This window comes from Erythrolamprus reginae, chromosome 10, assembly GCF_031021105.1.
Source record: "Erythrolamprus reginae isolate rEryReg1 chromosome 10, rEryReg1.hap1, whole genome shotgun sequence".
Lineage (NCBI taxonomy): Eukaryota > Metazoa > Chordata > Lepidosauria > Squamata > Dipsadidae > Erythrolamprus > Erythrolamprus reginae.
In genome coordinates, this window is record NC_091959.1 from 31,894,365 (window position 1) to 31,919,151 (window position 24,787).

Below are 24,787 nucleotides of genomic sequence, written 5' to 3' on the forward strand. Positions count from 1 at the left end.
CTGGAGGACAGAAGGAAAAGGGGGGACATGATCGAAACATTTAAATATATTAAAGGGTTAAATAAGGTCCAGGAGGGAAGTGTTTTTAATAGGAAAGTGAACACAAGAACAAGGGGACACAATCTGAAGTTAGTTGGGGGAAAGATCAAAAGCAACATGAGAAAATATTATTTTACTGAAAGAGTAGTAGATCCTTGGAACAAACTTCCAGCAGATGTGGTAGATAAATCCACTGTAACTGAATTTAAACATGCCCGGGATAAACATATATCCATCCTAAGATAAAATACAGAAAATAGTATAAGGGCAGACTAGATGGACCATGAGGTCTTTTTCTGCCGTCAGACTTCTATGTTTCTATGTTATAGCTTTTATGTACAATGAGATCTTATGTGCCGAAGACAAATTCCCTCTGTGTTCAAACACTTGGCCCACAAATAATTCTATTCTGTTCTGTTCTATTCCATTCCTATTCTATTCTTTCTTATTCATTCTATTCTGTTCTACTGTATTCCTAATTCTAATTGGAATTCTTTATTCAGTAATTTTTTATATTCTGAGGGAAAAATAATGTTTCGGGGGGGGGGGTGTTCTGGATTTGCCAACTGGATGGTTGATAGTGCAGTTCACTGTTGAATTTTGTTGAGTTTTCCCCAATCCAAAGAACCACACCATAAATAATAATAATAATAATTATTATTATTATTATTAGCATTAATATTATTATTTATTAGATTTGTAAGCCGCCCCTCTCCGAAGACTCGGAGACATGGCTTCCAGCTCGGCCCCGCCTTTTAAAGACAGACTACCATCTTAAGATGTTGCCTTCTCTGTCCACGTGGTTGGCTTGCCCATGATCCCATGCCAGATAATCATGAGGTCTCTCCTGCTTACATAGTTAAGCGTCTGTAATCCACCCATTGTATCTTAACACCTCCCTTGCACCCGAGACAGGAGAAATGAAATCCTCCCCCGAGGACAAAGCATGAAGTAAGATTTGGAAGATCTCCAACTAAGAGGTCACTTGAGGCTTCTTCGGTTTGCACTAGATGGATTAGTCTCCTCTAAGCAGCTGTCTCTGAGTTTTGGGTAGCTTTGCCTTCTAGATTAATTCACGAAATGTCAGCTTTCAAAATCCAGTACAAAAAAAAATTAAAAACACACTGCGAGACGGCTGCGCACAGCTTTCTGAGCGGCTGTGTTAAATCTGGCACAGAAAGCAAAACACACATTTTTTAAAAAAAATAAAGCCTTAGACCACCCCTAGAATCCTATGTCCAGTTTTGGTCACAGTTAAAAAAAAGATGTTAGACTCTAGAAAGAGTGCAGAGATGAGCAACCAGGATGATGAGAGGACTGGAGGCTAAAACATATGATGAAGGGTTGCAGGAACTGGGCAGGGCTGGTCTAGTGAAGAGAAGGACCAGGGGAGACGTAATAGCAGCCTTCCGACATTTGAGGGGCTACCACAAAGAGGTCAAGCTATTTTCCAAAGCACCTGAAGGCCAGACAAGGAACAATGGATGGAAACTGACCAAGGAAATATTCAATCTGGAAATGAGGAATTTTCTGACAGTGAGGACAATCAACCAATGGAACAGATGGTGCCTTTGGAAGTTGTGGGAACTTCATCAGTGGAGGCTTTCAAGAAGAGACTGGACAGCCATTGGTCAGAAATAATGTAGGACCGTGATGGTGAAACTATGGCATGCATGCCACAGGTGGCACACAGAGCCGTATCGGAGGGCACGCGACTTTGCCATGTGTCAGCTCTAGCGCAGCCTTGGGAAAGGCCGCTTCGTCCTCCAGACACTTCAGAGAAGTTTCCTTGAAGCCCCGGAGACAAAATAATAATAATAATCGCCCAACAGACAAACCGGAAGTTTGGAAAAACACACTTCCCTTTTGCCATTGTGCTGTTTTTTTGCACTCCAGAGGGTTCAGGGAAACTTCCTGAAGCACCAGAGTGCAAAAAACAGCACAATAGGCAAACAGGGAGTACTTTTTCCGAACTTCCAGTTTGTCCATTTGGGTATTTTTTTCACGGACAAGGCTTCAGAAAGGCCTGTACGCATGGTGGGGGGCAGCGCCGGGGGAGTGCATGCATGGGGGGGAGGGGAGGGGTGTGGACACGTGCCTGCATGATAGCACACACACACACAAACACACCCTTGGTGGCACACAAACCAAAAAAGGTTTGCCATCCCTGGTGTAGGGTCTCATGCTTGGACAGGAAGAGGTTGGACTAGATCAGTGTTTCCCAACCTTGGCAACTTGAAGATGTCTGAACTTCAACTCCCAGAATTCCCCAGCCAGCATTCGCTGGCTGGGGAATTCTGGGAGTTGAAGTCCAAATACCTTTAAGTTGCCAAGGTTGGGAAACACTGGACTAGATGATCTGCACGATCCCTCCCAACTCTGTTAATCTGCAATCTAATCCAAATGCCTTCATGTTAAAATTCACAGCACCTGGGTGTGCAAGCACACAAGCAGCTTGGGGCTTCACGCCATCCGTGTGGTGGACCATCGACAAATGTTCTAAAGACTCTCGGAGGGGCTGGCTGGGAGAAATGGCTTGAGGCTGTTTTGCATAGCTGATGCTTTCCATTAGCTCCCTGCTCACGTCCAGCAAGATGTTGATTAGCTCCTGACTCGAATTTAAACAAGGTCTCCGAGCCCCAAACTATGCAAAAATCAGTGCGTCCTCCAAATCTCAACGGCTGCCATGTTGTTCTCAACCATGTCTTCAGTGCAGGGGAGGAAAAGGGGACGAATCTGTATTTCTATAAACGTGCTAATTGCTCATTTATAGCCAACCCTGCTGAGGAGAGAGAGAGAGACAGAGGCATTGGCAATGTTGTGCTTGCCACTGTTGGCTCTTGTTCAGAAAGGGAGGGAGGGAGGGAAAGAGAGAAAGAAGGAAAGGAAGGGAGGGAGGGAAAGAGAAAGAAGGAAAGGAAGGGAAGGGAGGGAGGGAGAGAGGCAGGGAGGGAAAGAGAGAGGAAGGAAGGAAGGAAGGAAGGAAGGAAGGAAGGAAGGGAGGGAGGGAGGGAGGGAAAGATAGAGGAAGGGAGGGAGGGAGGGAGGCAGGGAGGGAAGGAAAGAGAGAAGGAAAGGAAGGAAGAAGGAAGATGGAGGGAGGGAGAAGATGGGAATGAGGAAGAAAGGAGGGAAGGAAGGAAGAAGGAAAGGTTGAAGGAAAGGAAGAAATAAAGAGCGAGAGGGGGGGTACCAACACAAAAACCAAAACAGGTGAGAATTTAGTGTTTATTAAGTTTCAATCCAGTAAAACATTAGAGTAACCTCAATATCTTGATTTCTTTTTTCTTAAAAAAAGGGAAAACTCCAAAAAGAAAATTTACCCGCCATTCATTCAATACACCCCCCCCCCCTTCCTTTCACATTCTTTTTACACTTACAGGTAGATCTTCCTTTGGGAATGTGTCATTAATTGGCATCTCTCTGTATGCCTGTAACCATTTCTTAGGGGAAGAAAAACACTTATTGACAAATCAAGACAGCTATAAAGCACCTCGACCACATTTTTAGTCCATTTCTGCCCTTAAAAATTCATTTAAAAATAAAAATAATAATAATAATAATAAAGTAGAGGAATAAAAAGTTTTATATATATATATATATTAACCATAAGCCTCAAACCACATAAGGCTTATTCCTATCAGATTCAGGCAGGGCAGAGCCCACCTCATAGAATTCTCCCTCCACCCAATATTTGTGTTTACACCCACATTTAAACAAGCGCCTCGCACAATCGCTTTCTCACACTTGGAGGAGAAATGACAGGGCTCCCCTATCCAAGAACTGTGGACGACAGGGCTGCAACTTCACTGTCTTTATTCCTGACCTCAAAGTGATTTTTTCTGGATTTTCTCCTCCCAAGTGTTTTAAGTGCAATTGTTGCATGGTTCCGAAAGACTTCATAAGCATGCAACATGTTGCTTTCGTCAGTGCCTTTGGAACCCCTGGCCACATGGAAAAAATGGTTTAAAGAGGTTCTTTTAAAAGAATGAAATATCCTCAATTAGAATCAAAGCTTTGGGGCTAAAAATTCCTGCCCATTGAAAAAAAATGTGACTCTAAAAACAAGCTACCAATCACAGCCATGGAAGATCTATGATTGCCCTGTAAATATCTTAAGCCTTTGTGTCTCTCCCAACTTTGGAAACTTTAAGCTGTCCTGGACTTCACTCCCCAGAATTCCCTAGCCAGCAGATTTTTTGGCTGGAGAATTCTGTGAACTGGAGTCCAAACATCGTAATAACGCCATAGGCTTCCTCAATTTTTTTTAAAAAAGTTTAGCTTTTAATCCTACACTTGGGGGGGGGGGGACCCTGGTTTTTCACTTCTTTGACTTTTTACCAAAGCCAAAAACCTGTGCCAAAAATGCCACTGGATCGGATTTTTTTTAAAAAAAAAAAAACATCCCATGGGTCCCACAGTCCCATGCAACATTGACTAAATGGTCCCATGAAAAGGATCACCAATTCCCCCCCCCAACCCCTCTTTTCATCATTTTAGAAAGGTGACCCTGAAAATGCTGCCATAAGGGTTTTTGTTTCTTTAAAAAAAAGTTAAATAAAAAGTGCATCTTTCTTTCTTTTTTCAAAGGGAAAAAAAAAGAAAACAAATGTTCCCATGCACCAGCAAACTTTCTAACTTTTCTCAAGTGGAAAAATTGGTTGCGCAGGATTAAGGATTCCGGAGCTGGGGGAGGGCAGGGGGGTGAGTTTTTCCCAGACGGCGGCTAACTCCGTATCTTCCTACCCAGGTTCCACTTCAACGGAGAAGATACTGTTCACGTTCCTACAACCACCCACTGCGCGACAAGCAATCAGTGGTTCTTTCCCAGGGAAGGGTTCCCCTCTGCCAGTGCGCTCCTGGTGATTGGCGTACGCATGTATACACGCTGGTACAAGATTCGGCTTCTGCGCGTGCTCACGCCCGTGAGATTTCACTGATTTTCTGCGACCTCTTTGCTTCCATACATGGGCGGAAGGAAACAAAATGCTGAAAATCGGCAAAATCTTGGGCACATGCATGTGCAAAAGCCAAATCGTTGAGGACACAGAGATGGTTGTGCATTTTTCCTACCAGGCCGGCATATTGGACCGTCCGTGCTGCAACCCAGAGGTTCCGGCTCACCTGCCCACTGAGAAACATCTGCCAACCTTATTCCGCCTGCCATTTCAAGCTCCTTTTCTCAGCCATCCCCCAGCTCCGAGATCCCCCACCCTTGCTTTTCCGACGCTAGTCATTTAAACCGTTCTTGAGCACTGGGTTGGGGAAAGGCTCTGCCCCCAAAGAGCTGCAGATTCCCATTTCTTTCTCTTTTTTTCTGAGTTGGAAGTAAAGCCAGACCCGAAATCCCCAAATCAATACAGAATAAATTTTAGCCCTTCTTAATTCCCGAAGCGCTCAGATAGATAAATCAGATTTGTTTTCCCCCCTTCTCCTGTCTCCGGTCTGGAAAGGAGGTCGCTCGAGTTCGATTTCTTTTCCGCGTATCATCCATATACGTATTATATACACCGGAGGTTAACCTGACACGCATGCGCACACACGCACAGCCACGCCAACGCACATAGAGACACACTCACACCAAGAGACGGGAAGAGACGGGGGTTCCTTCAAAACTCCTGCAGATCAGGAATATTACGGTAGAAATCGAGCGTCTCCGGGTTGGAGAAGATATCCCGCTTGGCCACTTCCTTGCCGGCTATGACCTGCTTGACGGCCACTTCCACCTTCTTCCCGTTGATGGTGTACTGAGAGGAGAGGAGGGGGATGTTGGGAAAAAAGAGAGAAGAAAAGGAGATCGTGAAAGTAAATAAGATTCAGGAGGGAAGTGTTTTCAATAGGAAAGTGAACCCAAGAACAAGGGGGCACAATCTGAGGTTAGTTGGGGAAAAGATCAGAAGCAACGTGAGAAAATATTATTTTACTGAAAGAGTAGTAGATGCTTGGAACCAACTTCCAGCAGAGGTGGTCGGTAAATCCACAGTAACTGAATTTAAACATGCCTGGGATAAACATATATCCATCCTAAGATAAAACACAAGAAATAGTATAAGGGCAGACTAGATGAACCGTGAGGTCTTTTTTGTGGTCAATCTTCTAAAGAAGGGGGGCACGCTTGGTTTTCGGGTTCGTCTGAAAAGGCGGTCTGTAAAAAATGCCCGATCAAATGAATGATTTAAATCAGTGTTTTTTTCCAAATGTGGCCAATGTTAAGATGTTTGGACTTCAAATTGATGGATTGATTGATTGACTGATTGATTAGACTTGTATGCTGTCCTTCTCTGAGGACTCGGGGTGACTCACAGCATATAACAATATAGTACAGTGGCAAATCTAATTAAATTTAAAATCGCAATCTGAAAATCCAATATTTAAAAACAATCATGCCAGTTCAATCATACAACGTACATCTCATTCCGTTGGCAAGGGGGACTGAGACCTAATTGTCCCAAGCCTGGCAACATAGGTGAATCTTGAGAGTCTTATGGAAGGCGAGGAGGGTGGGGGCAGTGCGAACCTCCGGGGCGGGGCCCCCACAGAGAAGGCCCTTTCCCTAGGCCCCGCCAAGTGACATTGTCTGGCTGATGGGAGCTGGAGAAGGCCGACTCTGTGGGACCTGACCGGCCGCTGGGACTCATGTGGCAGAAGGTGGTCCCACAAGTAATCCGGGCCGATGCCAAATCCCAGGGATATGCAAACTTTCATCATTCCTTCTGGGTAACTCTGAGAGTTGAAGTCCGCGCAAAGCAGTGGAGGTTTAAGGATTTAAAAGCCCCAGGTCCGGGATGGCGAGCCTATGGCACATGTGGCTCAGGTGGCATGCGGAGGCACCTGGGAGGGCACGCGAGACTTTTCCATGTTTTAGCATCAGTGCACATGGGCACGTGGGCCAGCTGACTATGACCCTAGGAAAGGCTGCTTCATCCTCTGGATGCTTCGGAGAAGCTTCCCTGAAGTCCCAGAGGCAAAAAATAAATAAAAATCCCCCAATGGACAAATTCTCTCATTCACCTTCTCCTCTCCTCCTTTCCTTCCTTCCTTTTCTTTCATTTCCCCTTCTTCCTTCCTTCCTTCCTTTCTTTCTCTCCCACTCCCTCCTTTTCTTTTGTCTCTCTCCTCCTTTCTCTCCTTCTTCCTCTCATGGTTCTCCCTTCATCTCTGTCCCCCTTCTTATTTCTTTCCTTTCCTTCTTTCCTTCCTTTCCTCTTATTTCTCCTTCTCTTCTGTCCTTTCTCTCACCTCCCTCTCTTCTGTCTTCCTTCAACCTTTTTTTTTCTGCAGCTGATGACGGTGTTTCATGGGTGATCTGCTTAAGCTTGAAGAAAAAAATAATGTTGCTTGTATGCTAAGATTTTTATTAATATTGTTTGTTTCTTCATTGCTTATTTGACCCCCTATGACAATCATTAAGTGTTGTACCACATGATTCTTGACAAATGTATCTTTTTCTTCTATGTACACTGAGAGCATCTGCACCAAAGACAAATTCCTTGGCAATAAAACTCTATTCTATTCTATTCTATTCTAATGAACATGCAGGAGAAAATGGGGAGAAAAATGATCTCCAACTGTTTCAAGTTACAAAACTGGCCTTTTTGTTGTGGTGCTCAAGACTATTTTGTGCATTTTATTCCTGTTTCGATTCAGCAGAGCACACATGAAAGGCAGCTGCCTTTGGCTGATCACACCAAAGTCCCTTTATTTGGCACCACTAAGAACCATCCCAGAGTTTCCCTGACAAAGGTTCATAAAACTGCTTCTGTTGTTTTAAATCAGGGATTTGCTATTCTTTCCTTACAGAAGGAACAAGTGAGTCTTATTGAACATGAAAGGCCCATGTGTATGTTGCTAAGCAACATGGATAAACTATTTATAGCTTTTCCATCCCGATTTACAAAAAATAAAATGATGTCTAAGCATGTGTAGGCAGGGGGGAAATAATTGCTTCTTACTTGATTGTCATTCCAAGGGTGGTGTCTCTTTCTTATCTTTCTTTTTCTTTCTTTCCCTTTTTTTCTTTACTCTTTCTTCCTTTTCTTCCTTCCATTCATTTTCTTCCTTCTTTCATCCTTTTTTTCCTATTCCTTCCTTCCATTCTTTCCCCCATTCCTTCCTTCCTCCCATCCATCTTTCTTTCTCATTACTTCCTTCCTCTCTTCCTTCCTTTCTCCCTTCCTTCCAGCCTTTTTTTCTTATTCCTTCCTTCCATTCTTTTTCCTTATTCCTTCTTTCCATTCTTATTCTTATTTCTTATTCCTCCTATCCATCCATCCATCTTTCTTTGTTATTCCTTCCTTTCTGTCTTCCTTCCCTTCTCCCTCTCTTCCTTCCCTCCATCCTTTCTTTTTTCTTATTCCTTCCTTCTTCTCTTCCTTCCATTCTTTTTCCCCTATTCCTTCTTTCCTCCTATCCATCCATCTTTCTTTCTTATTTCTTCCTTCCTTTCTCCCTCTCTTCTTTCCTTCCATATTTTTCCCATTCCTTCCATCCTTTCTTTCTTCCTATTCCTTTCTTCCTCTCTTCCTTCCTTTCTCCCCCTCTCCCTTCTATCCTTTCCCCCCACATTCATTCCTTTTTTCCTATTCCTTCCTCCCCCATCTTTTTCCTACTCTTTCCTTCCTTTCTCCCTCCCTTCCTTCCATCTTTTTCCTATTCCTTCTTTCCATTCATCCTTTTTTCCCCCTATTCCTTCCTCCTTCCCACCCAGAGGACAGGAAAAAAACAAGAACATACCGGAATCCCTTCCGTTTCCAGAATAAGGCTGGGCACATGCCGAGCTGAAAGGGCCACCCGAATCGCCTCCCTGATCCGCTTCACCAAGTCGGGTCTGAACTCGTGGTTGGTGCCCATCTTCAAGAAGAGGACTACCCTCTCCTCGCCATGCTTGTTGTACTGGGGGACACAGAGGCTGTCGGAAACCTCCTCGAATGCTTCCACTGGAAGAGAAACCAGATTGGACGGGGGTGGGTGGGTGAAGCATCTGAATTCCAGGAACCCCGGCAGATCATTCTCTACTTGTCACATGACCTAACAAGAGACAGGACCTCTTACCTTCTCTCCACTAGGGCCACCAGGACCAAAACCTTTTCATTCTGACCCGGCTCCCCAAACCCGACAAACCCTCTGGAGTGAACTCAAAAGATTCCCTGGCAAAATGTTTCTCTCTCACTGCAGGCTAGCAAAGTCTGTCTGCTTGGGACAAAGTTGGCTCTTCTATGAGATGTGGACTTCAACTCCCAGAATTCCTGAGCTAGCATGATTGGCTCAGGAATTCTAGGAGTTGACGTCCACAAGTCATAGAAGAGCCAACATTGCCTACTCCCTGGTCTGGGAGATGAATAGTGTCTGCCACATCTGATCATCTCTGCCCCTTGCTTTTTATCCCCAGAGCTAGGGTGATGCTTCGCTAGCAGCGGTGGCTCTTCCATCCGAGGACCGGCCCATAGATTGCCACTGCTCTCCTCTCCTCTGCCTTCTGCCCATCAGGCACAGGACCCAGCTGTTCTTCCTCTTCTTCATCAGCCCCCTCCAGACCCGGAGGCTGTTGACTCCCCATCTAAGGCCTGATGGACAGCCCAGGCTCTGTCTTTCTCTCTCTCTCTTTGACAGCTCCATTCCCTCTTCCCCCTCGGAGCTCTCATGTCCCCTTGATGCTGACCCTGGCTCCCACCCACCCCTCCTCTAATTCAGCCACTGGAAGGGCCAGCAGCCGACAGGCACAACACTAAGAATGGATGGCCTAGCCTGGCCTGTATTCCTCAACTTCCTCAATGTGACCTCATCACATTGGAGAAGCCCATCTGTTTTATGCAGTGAGGTTGAGAAAGTCCACCTCGCAGTGTATCATAAATGGTCTTCAATATGATGTTATTCAGGGGTTCGGGAATTGCATGCCAACTGAACACTGAAATTGAGGAAATTCATCCATCTTGGAGTGTCCAATGGACTATCTTTTCCAATTTGCTTTTTCTTTTTCTTTAGATGATAGATGGAGAGGAGATAGATAGATAGATAGATAGATAGATAGATAGATAGATAGATAGATAGATAGATAGATAGATAGATAGATAGATAGATATAGACAGACAGATGATACATGGATGGAGAGAAGGATAGATGAGAGAGAGAGAGAGACAGAGAGAGAGAGACAGACAGACAGACAGACAGACAGACGATAGCTCTATGAAGAGAAGAATAGATGAGAGAGAGAGACAGACAGACAAACAGACCCAGTTTCCACAACTATCTTCATTTCGATCACTGATTTTTCAAGGAAATCAGAACCAATGTGGCACAGCTTAATCTCTTCCCCTCTTTCAGCCCTCTTGGGAAGGGTCTTTGGGGGGGGGCACAAAAGACAAAAGGCTGCTTCAAGAAAATAAAAAGGGGAGAAAATAATCCAGAAGAGTGGGATTGGGGGGTGGGGGTGGGGAGAGAGGCCTCTGAAATGGCTCCCACAGAGGGGGCAATTCAAGCCAAACAGTGCTTTGATTCACTTGCCCGCGATCCATCCCAGCGTGCTGACAACCTCTTTGTGCCCACCCAAGAGTTATGGCTGCCGTCCGCAGCGAAAGGACGGTGCCCAGAGGACAGGGGGTCTCTGTGGTTCCCTCTTCTCTGGAGACAGTTCAGCACCGCTTTTAGGCTCGCACCAGATATTCAGAGAGCCTTGATAATGGAGGATGCGGGAGGCGTTGCAGTGGCGCCATTTGGACGAGAGCTGCAGGTCTCTCCAGCAGGGCTCCATAAGGGCTTGTAAGAGCCTCAGCAGTGCAGTGGTTAGAGTGCAGTATTACAGGCTACTTCTGCTGACTGACAGTTGCTTCTGTGCAAGCCAAAAATCAGCTGGCCAGCCCACACATGCACATTGGAGCTGGGCTAGGGCAACAGTTTGCGTGCCACCAGATATGGCTCCGTGTGCCACCTGTGGCACCTGTGCCATAGGCTCACCATCACTGGTTTAGTGCTTTCGAACTGCTAGGCTGGCAGAAGCTGGGACAAATGACAGGAGTTCGTTGCATTATGTGGTGCAAGGGATTCGAACCACCAAACCGCCAAACATTTCTGATCAACAAGCTCAGTGCTACTGAGCCCCAGCACCCCCCATTTCACTTTTAGTCCTTCTATATAAATAAATAACCTTATTTCCCGACCTGGAAGGGCTCACAGAAATCAAACCCCACTTACCAATATTATAGATCTCTGAACTTCCAAACCTCACTCCGCTGGGATTCAGCGTGCCATCGCTGGAAAAAAGAGGTCAACAGAAAAGAATAATTAAACTATCTCAAAGTAGCAACACAGGATGCCATCCCTCTCGCTTTGCCAAGAAGGCCATCAGGTTAAAGAGCCGGGGTAGCACAGTGGTTAGAGTGCAGCACTGCAGGCTACTTCAGCTAACTGCTAGCTGTAGTTCAGCAGTTCAGATCTCACCACTGGCTCAAGGTTGACTCAGCCTTCCATCCTTCCGAGGTGCGTCAAATGAGGACCCAGATTGTTGGGGGCAATATGCTAATTCTGTAAACTGCTTAGAGAGGGCTGTAAAAGCACTGTGAAGCGGTATATAAGTCAAAATATTGATAGTGCTCTTCCTTCCTTCCTTCCTTCCTACCTACCTACCTACCTTCCTTCCTTCCTACCTACCTACCTACCCTGATTGTTGGGGGCAAGAGGCTGACTCTGTAAACCGCTTAGGGAGGGCTGTAAAAGCACTATGAAGCGGCGTATAAGTTTAACTGCTAAAACTATTAAATGTGCCCCCCCCCCAAAGCCCCCAATCCTTAGGGAAGGATTTTATTGAAATGTTTTTGGAAATATTAGCAGCTTGGGTTGAAAGCTGTGTTCTTTGGTCTGAGCTCCGAACTTTGGCAATTTGATTGCAAACATTTTCGTCCCCATTCGAGGTGGCATCGTCCGTGCACTTTGAGTTATGCTCGTCTGTCAGAACAAAAGGTGTTTAGATGTTGGGAAATTTCATATTTGATTTTTCAGGTGATAAAAGGAGGCAGCACTTGTGGGAGGATAAATACCAAAAGTAAATGGATAATTATATTGTAATGCAGATGGAACGTGTATGATATTGTACATGTTTTTGAGTGGAGAAAATTTTAAAAAATAGCCCCCCAAAAGGTCTTTAGATACCTTTTTTATCAGATGCACATTAGTCTGCATCTTGTTTGTTTGGGTTATTTCAGAGTCGTGGTCTGATTTCGGTTTTGCACTGACAATGCCTCCTCGAATGGGGACGGCACATTTGCAGTCAAATCGCCAAATCTTGGAGCTCAAACCAACAATGTAAGGATTTCATATCACAAACCACAGTCACAGGATCATGGGGCTTTGCCACCAGACATAAATGTGAGCCACTTGTCAGAGTGCCAAAAATGTGATCATGTGACCAGGGGAGGTGACATTTTTACGATGGTCAGAAGTACTTTAAGGGCTACAAAGCCACCTTTTTGAGCCGCCTTTCAAACTGCAGGCAGCCGGCAGTCAGCAGAAGTAGCCCGCAATGCTGCTCCTTAACCACTGCGACGCTGTGACATCATGATTTAAGTGGGACAAACGGTAATAAGTTGCTTTTTTGCAGTGCCGTTACAGCTTCGAACAGTTGCTTAAACAGTTGTATATCTGTAACAGTTGTAAGCCTTTTAGCAGCCTTCTCTAGATAGAAACATAGAAACATAGAAGTCTGACGGCAGAAAAAGACCTCATGGTCCATCTAGTCTGCTTTTATACTATTTTCTGTATTTTATCTTATGCTGGATATATGTTTATCCCAGGCATGTTTAAATTCAGTTACTGTGGATTTGTCTACCACGTCTGCTGGAAGTTTGTTCCAAGGATCTACTACTCTTTCAGTAAAATAATATTTTCTCATGTTGCTTTTGATCTTTCCCCCAACTAACTTCAGATTGTGTCCCCTTGTTCTTGTGTTCACTTTCCTATTAAAAACACTTCCATCCTGGACCTTATTTAACCCTTTAACATATTTAACAGATATTTCAGATATTATCCTCCAGGTATTCCAACTTTCATTCCAAAAATGGAAAGCAGATCAAAAAAAGAAAAGGATCTATAGATCTTCAGCCAAGCTATCCTGAATTGCAAATCAGACTTAGCATTAGCACTTTAGACTTATACACCACTTTATGGTGCTTTACAGCCCTCTCTGAGTGGTTTACAGAATCAGCATATTGCCCCCAACAATCTGGGTCTTCATTTTACTGACCTGGGAAGGTAGGAAGGCTGAGTCAACTTTGAGCCTGGTGAGATTTGAACCACCGAACTGTGGCTAGCAGTCAGCTGAAGTAGCCTGCAGTACTGCAATCTAACCACTGAGCCACCTTGGACCCCAAATTGCCCGGAATTAAACGGGGAACTTTCTGCGGGCAAAGGAGGATTCCTGCCTCCGCTCTACAATGGATCTCTGGTCCTTTTCATCCTTCCTTTAGCCCAGCGTCAGCCAATCGGGATCCAGAAAGACGTTTCTCCAACAAGTCACCTCTTAGTGACAAGCTCACCTGCGGCCTAACATGATGATCCCACCCGTCTGGGGGTTAATTTTGCAGTAGTCTCCATGGGCCCAAACACCTGTCCAGGAAAAAACCATAAAGAGGTCACTCAAAATCTCCACCAAAAGGGCCATCCCATCACGTTCTTGTAGCCTTTTGAAAAATTGCACTTTCGGGTTGTGTATTGTCTAGTCTGATGAAAAGGAGGACCAGGGGAGACATGATAGCAGTTTTCCAATATCTCAGGGGTTACCACAAAAGCACCTGAGGGCAGAACAAGAAGCAATGGGTGGGAACTAAACAAGGAGAGAAGCAACTTGGAACTAAGGAGAAATTTCCTGACAGTCAGAACAGTTAATCAGTGGAACAGCTTGCCTCCAGAAGTTGTGAATGCTCCAACCATAGTTCCCTCTAAGCTGCGCAGCGCGCTATAGCGCAGAGGATTTTAACCCCCAGCCCGGGAATTTCAAATTCCAGCGCGCAGGACCGACCGCTGCGCCGGAATTGGAAATTAAAGAAACTGCCGCTGCTCTGTAAACAAGAGTTTGCAGCAACAGTTCCTTCAAGTAAAGGCGGGAAAGAAAGGGGCCAATCATAGGCCCGCTTTCTTCCCCGCCCCTTAAATCCCAGACGGTCTCCTCCGCGTACACCCCCCCCCCTCAGCAGCCAAATGGTTGTTTAGCTGCTGGCCCGGTAAGGTAAGAAAACCGTTGGGGGGCCCTGGGTCTGGCGGCGCGGTCTGCTGCCGAGCCTTCTAAGCATCCGTGGGGTGGGGGTGGGAACGAGGGTGGGGGGGGGGTGATGACCGGGGGCCCTGGGCCAGGCTGCCGGCCTATCGCGGTTCCCCCGTCGCCCAGACCCGGCTGCCGGCTTGCCGCGGCCCGCCTGCCGTGGCACAGACCCGGCCGCCAGCCTTTCGCGCCTTCCCCGCTGCCCAGACCCGGCTGCCGGCTTGCCGCGGCCCGCCCGCCACCCAGGCCCACCTGCCAGCCAAGCATGGTTCACCCGCCGACCTATCGTAGCTTCCCCGCCACTCAGACCCACCTGCCGGCTTGCTGCAGGCAGCCCGCCCGCCACCCAGGCCCGCCCACCAACCTGCCTTGGTTCCTCCGCCGCCCAGACCCATCTGTCGGCTTGCCGCAGCTTCCCCGCCACCAAAACCCGTCGCTGCAAAGACCCGGCCCCAGCCTTCTGCGTCTTCCCGCGCCGCCGCGGCTTCCTCGGCTTGCTGCGGCATGCCCGCCGCTGCCCAGACCCGGCCGCCAGCCTAATGCGGCTTCCACGGCTTGCCGCGGCTTCCAAGGCTTGCCGCAGCCCACCCACCACCCAGGCCCACCCGCCACCCTGCCGCGGTTCCTCTGCCGCCGCGGCCTGCCCGCCGCCGCCCAGACCCGGCCCCAGCCTTCTGCGTCTTCCCGCGCCGCCGCGGCTTCCAAGGCTTGCCGCAGCCCACCCACCACCCAGGCCCACCCGCCACCCTGCCGCGGTTCCTCTGCCGCCGCGGCCTGCCCGCCGCCGCCCAGACCCGGCCCCAGCCTTCTGCGTCTTCCCGCGCCGCCGCGGCTTCCAAGGCTTGCCGCAGCCCACCCACCACCCAGGCCCACCCGCCAGCCTACCGCAGTTCCTCCGCCGCCCAAGCCCGGCCACCGCCCTGTCACAGTTCCCCCAACCTTCCCATGGCTACTGCCCGGTGCCTCAGCAGTCTACTTCATTATGCGAATTGCTCGGGGTGATGGCGGGGCTCTTGCCTCCGAGCCTTTTCACCCCAAATCCGACGGCCGCCTTCTCCGGGTCCCAGGGAAAAAGGAAAGTTTCCCAGGAAGCCCCCGTGCTTCTGGCCCCAAAAACATATTTGTGCGAGTGAGTGGTGTTGCAGGGCAGGAAAAAAAAGAAGAGAGTAAGACAGGGAGAAAAAAGAGAAGAAGGAAGAGAGAAAGAAGGAAAGGGAGGGAGGAAGAAATAGGAAATGAGGATGAGAAAGAGGGAAAGAGTGAGAGGGATGAAGGGGGGAGGGAGAGAGAAAGAAGAGAAGGGGGAAAGAGAGGGAGGGAGGAAGAGAGGAAAATAGACAGAAACAGATAGAAAAGAATGGGAGCAAGAAATAGAGAAAGAAAATCAAAATCTAGTTTGAAACTAGCTCAACTATTTAAGTGGATATTAAAGCATAGATTTATTAATAGTTTTGTTTTTGTTTTTGCTGGTTGTTTTAATTTTAATAGTAATAGATTTTGGTTTTGTTTTATTATTAATTTCAATAAAATAGAAGGGATTTATATATATATATATATATATATATATATATATATATATATATATATATATATATAATTTCAGCTAAAACATTATTTATATATATATATATATACATACACCGCCCAGTCCTGAAGTGACTGCTGCTCAGACACTATACTTTTCCGCCCACACCGAAAAAAAATTAGAGGGAACACTGGCTCCAACACTGGAAATTTTGAAGAGATTGGATAACCGTCTGTCTGAAATGGTGTAAGGTTTCCTTCCTAAGCAGGTGGCTGGACTAGAAGTCTTCCAAGGTCCCTTCCAACTCTGTTATTCAATCCTATTCTTTGTTGGAAGAACTAATGAGGAGAGCTGTGTTGACGATGTCATTAGAAAATTTCCACCTACCTCCGCACACAACACACACACACATACACACACACATAAGTTCCCCCTCCTTTCCTTTTAGAGGTTTGCAAACAGGGGAGACACCATCAAAGCTCAGGTTGTATGTGCTGAAACAGACTAAACAGGAGAATTGTGATATCTGGAGGGCGACACCGTGGCAGCCTTGGGAGCTGCCAGCCTCTCTCTCTCTCTCTCTCTCTCTCTCTCTCTCTCTCTTCCTTCCTTTTTTTCCTCCTTTCTTTCTTTCTTCCTTCCTTTCCTCCTTCCTTTCTTTCCTCCTTTCTTTCTTTCTTTTGTTCGTTCCTTCCTTCTCTCTCTCTCTCCTCTTCTCTCTCTCTTTGTTTGCATTGCAAAATAAAACCCAATTGGAAAACCACCTTGCTTCAGACTTCAGGTTAGGTGTTCCAAGAGGGAAAGTACTGACACACAAAATACTCTCCTCTTTGGCTGGCAGAGCAAAAGGAAACCAGCAAGTCAAACAGAGGCAAGCATCCAGAGGCCTATCAGACGGGCAATTCCTTAGGCAAATATTGGCCTTTACAGCAATCCTCGGTGGATGTGTTCAAATATTAGTTTACTGTAAAGGCACTAGGAAGGCTGGAAAGCAAACACACACACACACACACACACACGCAGAGAGAGAGAGTCAAAGCTTGAAGGTCTGTAGAGATTCTCAGTCCTCCATATCCTGGTTGTCCCAAAAGTGTTTTTTTCAGGAGGCAACTGGACCTTCTTGTTTTTTCTTTTGAAGATGTTTCTCTTCTCACCCCAGGAGCTTCTTCAGCTCTGACTTGGATGGTCGGGGAAAGAAGGATTGATACTCCTTGCAGACAGCTGGTCGTTTGCATCCTTTTAGAAGCACTTGGGGGTTTATCTGGGTCCTCGGGGCCACTTGAGTAGTGCTAGAAAATCCAGCTGCCTCTTGAAAAAGCACTTTTGAGACAACCGTGACCAGGGTGGCTGAGAATCTCTACAGATTTTTAGCTATACAATTTGGGATGAACATCCTTGCAATGGTATGGGAGGAGGAATGGATTTCCAGAAAAAAGAAACTGCAGGCTATGGGAATCATTTGCTCTGCTCAGGTGGTCCTGAGGATGCAGATAATCCTCCAAGTGGCCTCAAGGACCTTCCAGGTGGATGCAAATGACCAGCTGTCTGCAAAAAGTATCAATCCTTCCATTCCCCAGCATCCAAGTCAGAACTGAAGAAGCTTTTTGGATTTGGAAGTGAAACATCTTCAAAAGAAAACAAAACAAAACAAGAAAGTGCAGTTGCCTCCTGAAAAAAGCACTTGGGGCATCTCAGCTTAAAGGGTTCAGATCTCTTGCCACATACCTGAAAATCTGGAAAAATACGCCTTTCGGTATTTGCTGCCGTTTTCATCGTTCCAAAAATGTGTGGGTTGGCAAGGCATAGGTTTGGTGCAAATCAGCTCGCCGCTTTCTCCCCAAACAGGCTCTCCTGGTTGAGGAGGGGGGGGAAAATTCAAACAAAAGGGTTATTTTCCTCCTTCCTGGTTTAAGTATTGCTTAACTGTTTGAACGCGGCTTACTGTCAGCTCCGCTGCTGGGACGCCTGATTGTGTTTCTCAGCTGACAATAGCCAAGGCTCCTTCCTTGACCAGGGTTCCCGTCCCTCATCAATCCAATTGAACAATTTAGGTCACCAACAGAAGGGAATAATACAGTGATCCCTCTATTATCACGAGGGTTCCGTTCCAAGACCCCTCGCGATAATCAATTTTTCGCGATGTAGGGTTGCGGAAGTAAAAACACCATCTGCGCATGCGCGCCCTTTTTTTTCTATGGTCGCGCATGCGTAGATGGTGGAGTTTGCGTTCCCCGCCGCCCACGCAAAGGGGAAACCCCGATTCGGCTCCTCGCTGCTGCTGCGCTACCGAGCAGATCAGCTGCTGGGCGGCCGAAGGAACCTTCCCTGGGTCTTCCCGGCCGCCCACGCAAAGGGGAAACCCCGGCTCCTCGCTGATGCCCCCGCTCGCCCGCCCGCCGCCCGCCGCCCGCCAGCAAGAGGGGGAGAGATAGAGAAAGAGAGAGAAGGAAAGAAAGAGATGAGAGAGGGAGGAAGAGAGTGTGAGAGAGGAAGAAGCAAGATAGAGAAAGAGAGAAAGAAAGATGAGAAAGGAAGGAAGAGAGTGACGTCATCGGGTGGGAAAAATCACGATATAGCGTTTCGCGAAGATCGAGATAGCAAAAATCGAGGGATCACTGTATATCATTGGTTGAACTATGCAGTCCTTGGTGCTTTCTTCCGAGAGGGGCGGCATACAAATCTAATAAACTATAAACTAACTATAAACTTTCTTGAGCTTAGTGGGGCGTTTTGGAGACTTTTTTTGGGGAGACGTTTCATGACCCGACTATATAACATCATCAGTGATAGAAGGGAATGGAGTTTCTGGAATGGAGAAGAGAAGAGGAGGAGGAGAACTGTGGGATCCTCTCTCAGTTTGGTGGTTTTCTTTGCAGACGCTTCATGACTTAACTATGTACTGTAATGTCATCAGTGCTAGAAGGGAAAGGAGTTTCTGGAATGGAGAAGAGGAGGAAGAAAGGTTTGGGGGGAGGGGGAGGAAGACTTTGGGATCCTTGGTACTCTCTGAATTTGGTGGGGTTTTTGCGGACGCTTCATGACCCATCTATGTAACATCATCAGTGCTGGAAGGGAATGAAGTTTCAGGAATGGGAGGGGAGGAGGAGGTTGGGGGGGGAGGGGAGGAGGAGGAGGAGGAGAACTGTGGGATCCTTGGTACTCTGGGTTTTCTGGCTGACGTTTCATGATCCAACTACGTAACATCATGAATGCGAGAAGGGAGAATGATTTTTGCTCTCTATTTATAGACAACTGGTATTGATGGGAGTGTTGTTTTCTTCTTGGCGGTCCCTTGATTTGGCTTTTGTTTACTGAGTTGGTGGTTGCTTTGAGAGGGCTATTTTATTGGGGTATAAAGCGGAGAGCAAATCCGCACTCACTTCTAGCACTGATTTTGTCCCCTATCTTGGTCACGAAACGTCTGCGAGAGGACAGCCAAGAGGAGAAGAGCTGGAGGCCATCAAACAGATCCAGCACCTGTGGGACAAACTTTTTCCATCTGGACGGGAAGGGACAGGGGAAAAAATTCCCAATCTGAGTAATGATCCTTAGATGTTGCTAATAATTTGATCCACTCTGATTTGGAAGAAATCATCCAGGAGAAGATGGATCTAACACACCTACCTTGCTCATTCCATGCTTCTACCGCCATTGCAAGATTCCGCGCCTGGATCTCGCCTCTGTAAACTGGGATGGTTACATTATGACCCATAAAACACGAAATTATATCGGTGCCTCCTAAAATCAGAGAGAGAAAGAGAGACAGAATCTTGTCAGGGCAGCTCACCAAAGGGTGAAAATTCCGATGTTCAATAGCAAATTGTGGACAAAACATCTAGAGATGATTCCAGTCTGCCCACGTCATAGCTAGCTCGCATGCCTTGTCTCTAGTGGCTTGTCCAGTTGATAACGTCCCATGGGGAGTCAATTAGAAAGCTCGACACTTAATTAGACCAGAGAACCGGAATGAATCCCTTTGTTGGCACCAACTTTATTTATTTTATTTATTTATTACTTGGATTTGTATGCCGCCCCTCTCCGAAGACTCGGGGCGGCTCACAACATGTAGAAACAAATCATAAGTAATCAAACAATTTAAAATTTTAAAGATTTAAAAAACCCCATATACTAACAGACACACACACAAGCATACCATATATAAATTAAACGTGCCCAGGGGGAGATGTTTCAATTCCCCCATGCCTGACGGCAAAGGTGGGTTTTAAGAAGTTTACGGAAGGCAGGAAGAGTAGGGGCAGTTCTAATCTCCGGGGGGAGTTGGTTCCAGAGGGCCGGTGCCGCCACAGAGAAGGCTCTTCCCCTGGGGCCCGCCAACCGACATTGCTTAGTTGACGGGACCCGGAGAAGGCCCACTCTGTGGGACCTAATTGGTCGCTGGGATTCGTGCGGCAGGAGGCGGTCTCAGAGATATTCTGGTCCAGTGCCATGAAGGGGCTTTAAAGGTCATAACCAACACTTTGAATTGTGACCGGAAACTGATCGGCAGCCAATGCAGACTGCGGAGTGATGGAGAAACATGGGCATACCTAGGTAAGCCCATGACTGCTCTCGCAGCTGCATTTTGCACGATCTGAAGTTTCCGAACACTTTTCAAAGGTAGCCCCATGTAGAGAGCATTACAGTAGTCGAACCTCGAGGTGATGAGGGCATGAGTGACTGTGAGCAATGAGTCCCGGTCCAGATAGGGCCGCAACTGGTGCACCAGGCGAACCTGGGCAAACGCCCCCCTCGCCACAGCTGAGAGATGTTGTTCTAATGTGAGCTGTGGATCGAGGAGGACGCCCAAGTTGCGGACCCTCTCTGAGGGGGTCAATAATTCCCCCCCCAGGGTAATGGACGGACAGATGGAGTTGTCCTTGGGAGGCAAAACCCACAGCCACTCCGTCTTATCCAGGTTGAGCTTGAGTCTGTTGACACCCATCCAGGCCCCAACAGCCTCCAGGCACCGGCACATCACTTCCACCGCTTCGTTGACTGGGCATGGGGTGGAGATGTAAAGCTGGGTATCATCCGCATATTGATGATACCTCACCCCATGTCCTTGGATGATCTCGCCCAGCGGTTTCATGTAGATGTTAAATAGCAGGGGGGAGAGCACCGACCCCTGAGGCACCCCACAAGGGAGAGACCTAGGAGTCGACCTCTGTCCCCCCACTAACACCGACTGCGACCAGCCAGAGAGGTAGGAGGAGAACCACTGAAGAACAGTGCCTCCCACTCCCAACCCCTCCAGCCGGTGCAGAAGGATACCATGGTCGATGGTATCGAAAGCCGCTGAGAGGTCAAGGAGCACCAGGACAGAGGATAAACCCCTGTCCCGGGCCCGCCAGAGATCATCCATCAACGCGACCAAAGCAGTTTCCGTGCTGTAACCGGGCCTGAAACCCGACTGCTGGGGACCTAGATAATCGGCTTCTTCCAAGGACCGCTGGAGTTGGAGTGCCACCACCTTCTCAACAACCTTCCCCATAAAGGGAAGGTTGGAGACTGGACGGTAGTTATTAAGCACAGCTGGGTCCAGGGAGGGCTTCTTGAGGAGGGGGCGCACAAGCGCTTCTTTATAGAGTGATGGAAAAACTCCCCTCCCCAAGGAAGCGTTGGTAATCTCCTGGGCCCAGCTCCGTGTCACCTCCCTGCTGGCCGAAACCAACCAGGAGGGACACGGATCCAGTAAACAGGTGGCGGAACTCACAGCTCCAATGGCCTTGTCCACTTCATCAGGTGTCACCAGATCAAACTCTTCCCAGACAGGTGGACAAGTACGTGCCCCAGTCACCTCGACTGACTCGTTGTCAGTCGACTCTGTTTTACAATTGGAGTCGAGGTCGGCCCGAATCCGAGCGACTTTATCAGCGATTACCCCCAACATCCCTTTTACTCTCTGGCCTGGAGAAGAGCTCTCTCACAAACATGCAGATATTCCAGTCCAAACGCTATAAACAGAACAACTGCAATCAATCACTCCATCAGGCCAAGATAATGAGTCCCAGATGGGAAGAATAATTCCAGCAAGACACGATAAGCACACGGTAGCATGGCATTAATTCAGACAGTCCGGAGGAATGCAGGGAGTGCAGGCCACAACTCTCAACACTTACTTACTTACTTACTTACTTACTTACTTACTTACTTACTTACTTATTTATTGGATTTGTATGCTGCCCCACTCCGAGGATTCGGAGCAGCTCACAACATATCAAAGAAAACATAACAATACATCTGGATCCAATTAATGCAATTAAAAAACCTAATATAATAAAAAACATTCATTACAGTGTTTGATTCAGTGTTTATTCTCGACAAACGCCCCTCCCAACTGCCTCTCCTTTAAACTCCATCCCCAGGTGTGCCTGGAGAAGGGGGGGGGGGCTTTCCTTCCTTGTAAGCCAGGCAACCCACATTGCTCTCTTCTGCGTTCTTCCCTGCATGTCTTAGGATGAGGCAGGGCTAGGCCAGTGAGGGTGAACCTTTTTTTCCTTGGATGCCAAAAGAGCATGCATGTGTGCTATCGCGCATGCGCGAGTGCCCACACCCATAATCCAATACCTGAGGAGGGTGAAAACAGCTTCCCCAACTCCTGGAGGTCCCCTGGCGGCTGGAAATGGCCTCTTTCCCAACTTTTGGTGGGCCCAGTGGGCGATAAAAATGCAAGTAGAAAAATAGGGTCCACCTTTGGTGGGATAAAAATGCAAATAGAAAAATAGAGTCCACCTCTGGTATTCCGTGCACCTCTGGCATTTAGTCATGCCAGGCACATGACCATGAAGACGTTTTCGGACAACGATGGCTCTTCAGTTTGTTTGTTTGTTTGTTTGTTTGAATTTTTAGACTGCCCTTTTCCAGGAGACTCAGGCGGCTTACAGTATAAAACCAATACAAAGCACTGGTATAAAGTTATAACCCCAGCCTTAACAGCCAAATCTAAAAATCCCAAACACTTAAAGCCATTCATCCAAACTCCTCTCAATCACCATCATACTATCGGCCAGAGCAGAATGTCAACGGTCAACATCCCCAGACCTGCTGGCAAAGATGTGTTTTCAAAATCCTTCAAAAGGCCAGAAGGATGGGGGCAGGGCAAATCTGGGGGGCAGTTGATTCCACAGGACTGGAGCTGCCACAGAGAAGGCCCTTCCCTTCAGCCCCACCAGCTGACATTGCTTGGCTGATGAGACCTGAAGAAGGCCGACTCTATGGGATCTGACCGGCTGTTGGGATACGTGAGGCAGGAGACGGTGCCATAAGTAATCCGGTCCTAAGCCATGTAGGGCTTTATAGGTAATAACCAACATTTTAAATTGCATTTGGAGACCAATTGGTAGCCATTGCAGCTCACGGACTAATGGTGACCTAGGGCAGTGATGGCAAACCTTTTTTTTCCATGGGTGCCGAAAGAGCATGTGCACACACTATCGCACATGTGTGAGTGCCCAGGTCCATAATTCAATGCCTGGTGAGTGCGAAAAACAGCTTCCTCTGCCCCCCGGAGGCCCTCTGGAGGCCAGAAATGGCCTGTTTCCCGACTTCTGGTTGGCCCAGTAGGGTCGTGTTTCGCCCTCCCCAGGCTCCAAAGGCTTCCCTGGAGCCAGAGTAGGGTAAAAACGCCCTCTCCTATCCCCCAGAGGCTCCTTGGAAGCCAGAAATGCCCCCCCCAGTCACAGTGCGAGCCAAAAATCAGCTGACCGGCACACACATGCAGGTTGGAGCTGAGCTAGGGCAGCAACTCGCGTTCCACCTGTGGCCCCCCGTGTCATAGGTTCTCCATCACTGCCTTAGGCTTAGAAATGGAAATGAGCACCACCCCCTAGAGTCGGGAACGACTAGCACACATGTGCAGGGGAACCTTTACCTTATCAGTCTAATCAACCAACCGCTAAAAGGAAATGGCTGAGCTAATTTAGGTAAAAGCAAAGCAGGCGAGATGGTGCAGTGATGATGATGGCCCGTGTCCCTTGTCCGTTTTCACCCACACCTGCACGAGTCTCTCACACACAGCTTTTGGGTACCTGAAATGGAGCCCAGGAGGACGCTGCTCTTGATGTGCTTGTAGACGTACTCATAACTTTGAGGCTTGAGGGGCGACCCGGTGGACAAGATGGTGTGGAGGGTTTGGAGGTTGTGGGTTTCACCTTTGAGAGAAAACATTGACGACATAAATCCAGGTTCAGCATAAGATAAGTGTTGATGTGTACACCGTAAAATGACCATAAATGCATGATTTGTCTTCGTTTTTTAGATTTGTTTTGTATATTGACTTTTTGGCATATATTTTCATACTTGTACAGTATTTTGTTTTTAAAGTTTATATATCAATAAAAATTATTTTTTTAAAAACCAGATCCACTGACCTTTCCTCCATTTCAACAGTGTTGGGAGGCTCAACTAGCTGCGGTGATCTAGCCTGATCGCAGGTGAGCCTTCCAAGCATCGAAGTCAAGGGCTTTTAACTGGACTCCCAGATTTTAGCCAAGCGAAGTAGAATCAGCCACCATGGGGAAAATTCTAAACTCAGGGCCTGTAGACTAAAGGTTGCTCTTTTCTTACTTTTCTCTAGAGTTTCAATGCCCTCACTACAAAAAGGACATGGAAACTCTAGAGAAAGTACAGAAAGGAGCCACCAGAATGCTAAGGGGACTGGAAACCAAGACATATGAAGAGAGGTTGCTAGAACTGGGCATGGATGGTCTAGCACAGGGGTGGGCAAAGTTGGCTCTTCTATGACATGTGGACTTCAATTCCCAGAATTCCTGAGCTAGCATGATTGGCTCAGGAATTCTGGGAGTTGAAGTCCACAAGTCATAGAAGAGCAAACTTTGCGTACCCCTGGTCTAGCATAGCCAGAGGGGACATGACCGCAGTATTTGAGGGGTTGCCACAGAGAGGAGGGGTTCACACTATTTTCCAGGGCCAGACCAGGAGCCACGGTTGGAAGCTGACCAAGGAGAGAGTCAACCTGG

General features: G+C 47.4%; 1 protein-coding gene across 1 annotated transcript in view; it reads right to left on the reverse strand.

Annotated features, from left to right (window-relative positions):
* Positions 1–5,339: 5,339 nt before the first annotated feature.
* The window catches only part of AACS (acetoacetyl-CoA synthetase), a 63,858-nt gene continuing 44,410 nt past the window's right edge, over positions 5,340–24,787 (reverse strand). Inside the window, exons 12-18 of the mRNA XM_070762092.1 lie at positions 23,837–23,959; positions 19,434–19,547; positions 17,535–17,660; positions 13,563–13,632; positions 11,227–11,285; positions 8,773–8,975; positions 5,340–5,786 (exon numbers count right to left, since the gene is read on the reverse strand). Of these exons, the coding sequence (XP_070618193.1) occupies positions 5,649–5,786; positions 8,773–8,975; positions 11,227–11,285; positions 13,563–13,632; positions 17,535–17,660; positions 19,434–19,547; positions 23,837–23,959 (833 nt within the window). The 3' untranslated portion in view covers positions 5,340–5,648. The remainder of the gene's footprint in view (positions 5,787–8,772; positions 8,976–11,226; positions 11,286–13,562; positions 13,633–17,534; positions 17,661–19,433; positions 19,548–23,836; positions 23,960–24,787) is intronic.